Source organism: Notamacropus eugenii, chromosome 7 (genome assembly GCF_028372415.1).
Source record: "Notamacropus eugenii isolate mMacEug1 chromosome 7, mMacEug1.pri_v2, whole genome shotgun sequence".
Classification (NCBI taxonomy): domain Eukaryota; kingdom Metazoa; phylum Chordata; class Mammalia; order Diprotodontia; family Macropodidae; genus Notamacropus; species Notamacropus eugenii.
In genome coordinates this window covers 162,686,882-162,688,485 of record NC_092878.1, presented here as the reverse complement: position 1 = coordinate 162,688,485, position 1,604 = coordinate 162,686,882, and the positions used below count along the sequence as shown (strand labels likewise).

Sequence of the window (1,604 nt, the reverse complement as noted above, 5' to 3'; positions counted from 1 at the left end):
CTCCTGTTTCTTTCCTTCTTCTAGGTTTTCTCTCCCACAGTCATTCTCTCTTTTCTCCTTTTCCATACCTTCAGACTCCCAAAAGAGTCCTATGGAACAACACCAATACCCCACTTCCTTTTTATCCTGGCTTCAAAAATGTAATGCGTTCCTTCTCTCTCCCCAGGACAACCTGATGTGAAAAGCAGGACAGGAAGGCTAGGGCACCACAGCCTTCTCAGCGATCAGATGCCGAGGGGAGGATGCCTGGTGCGTCTGCCCAGCAAAGCTTGAAGTGGTCATTTCACTCTTTCTTTTACCCTTCGAACATGATTTTCATTCATTCATTCAATCAATCCCTGCATGCAACAAACATTTATTCATCTCCTAAGAGGCCCCATGCTAGTTTTAAGCAACTCTATGGAAAGAATTAAGACAATGATGTCTGTGATTCCCCAGCACTCTTTTTTCCTCTAGCAACTCAGGCCATAGGAGAGTTTGGGCAGAAAGTTAGTTTGTTCACGGGTGGGGATTCTAAACCAATGCAGTCTTCGTTCTGCCGAAAGTAGCCGAAGTGGCTTCACAGGATCCATCTATCTATCCATCCAACCCTGGGCTCTCTCGCTCCCTCTCTCCTCCCCACAACCCCTCAGTTGGACCCATCCTCTGAAGAGCCATGGCTGCTCCTTCTCACCACCAACCTGCGCGCCCAATGCCCGCCACCGACCTGCATGCTCGAAGGTCCCCGAGGGCCAGCCGAGGTGGGGCACCGTGAGGCAGGACAGCGAAGTAGCCGCCCCTCCTTAAGGGTTGCCCCCAGGCTCGGGAACCGAGGCTCAGTGGACTCGAGGACGGCGTACCCAGGGTACCCAGGTAAGGAGTTGGAGCAGAGGCTGGCACAGCCCCAGGAGGCAGCCCGAGGGCTTGGTGGAGTCGGAGTTGGAGCCTGGAGCGACGGGGAGGCGCTTCAGTAGCTGGAGCCGCGCTCCCCTCTTCCCGCCGGCTCACACAGCCTGCTCCCGGCAGAATCCCCAAGGCTCCCGGGCCAGCGAGAGGCGGCCCGGCTGCAGCGCCCCGGCGGGGTGGGAGATGGAGTTCTTCAGCTGGTGGATGACAGCGAAGAGCAGGAGAAAGAGCAGAAAAAGCAGGAGGAAGAAGAGGGCCAGGTAGAGCAGCAGGTTGAGTCCCCACTCCATGCCGCCGGCCCGCTGTCAGACTGCAGTGACCAGCCCAAGCGCACCTGGCCAAGCGGGGAGAGCCCCCGCCCCCAGCCCGGGCCACTGGGGCCCCTCCGAGGCCAATTCTGGGCAGCACCTGCCGAGCCGGGCCAGGACCGCGGGCAGCCTCTCCTTCCGTTCGCTTCTGGGCTCGCTGGGTGACAGAAGCAGATGCTGCCCAGCGAACTTCAGCGGAGGGCGGAGAGACAGATGGAGGGAGGAAGGCTTGCTCTCCTGAGCCTGGCGCTGCTGCTTTGCGAATGACCATTCCGGACATTGACAAGGACCCCACTTCCTCCCTCCCTTCTCTCCTCGTGTTTCTCCACCCCTCTTTTTTCTCCTTTTCACCCTCCTCCATCCTCTTTTTCCCCTTTTCTCCCTTCCCTCCTTCCCTTCTCTGCCCCTTCT

At 58.0% G+C, this 1,604-nt stretch overlaps 1 protein-coding gene across 1 annotated transcript; it reads right to left on the bottom strand.

The window, feature by feature from the left end:
* Positions 1-631: 631 nt before the first annotated feature.
* Positions 632-1,175, bottom strand: SMIM43 (small integral membrane protein 43). The gene has a single exon (XM_072623912.1). The coding sequence runs from the start codon at positions 1,173-1,175 to the stop codon at positions 984-986; it is 192 nt and encodes a 63-aa protein (XP_072480013.1). The 3' UTR covers positions 632-983.
* Positions 1,176-1,604: the final 429 nt, after the last annotated feature.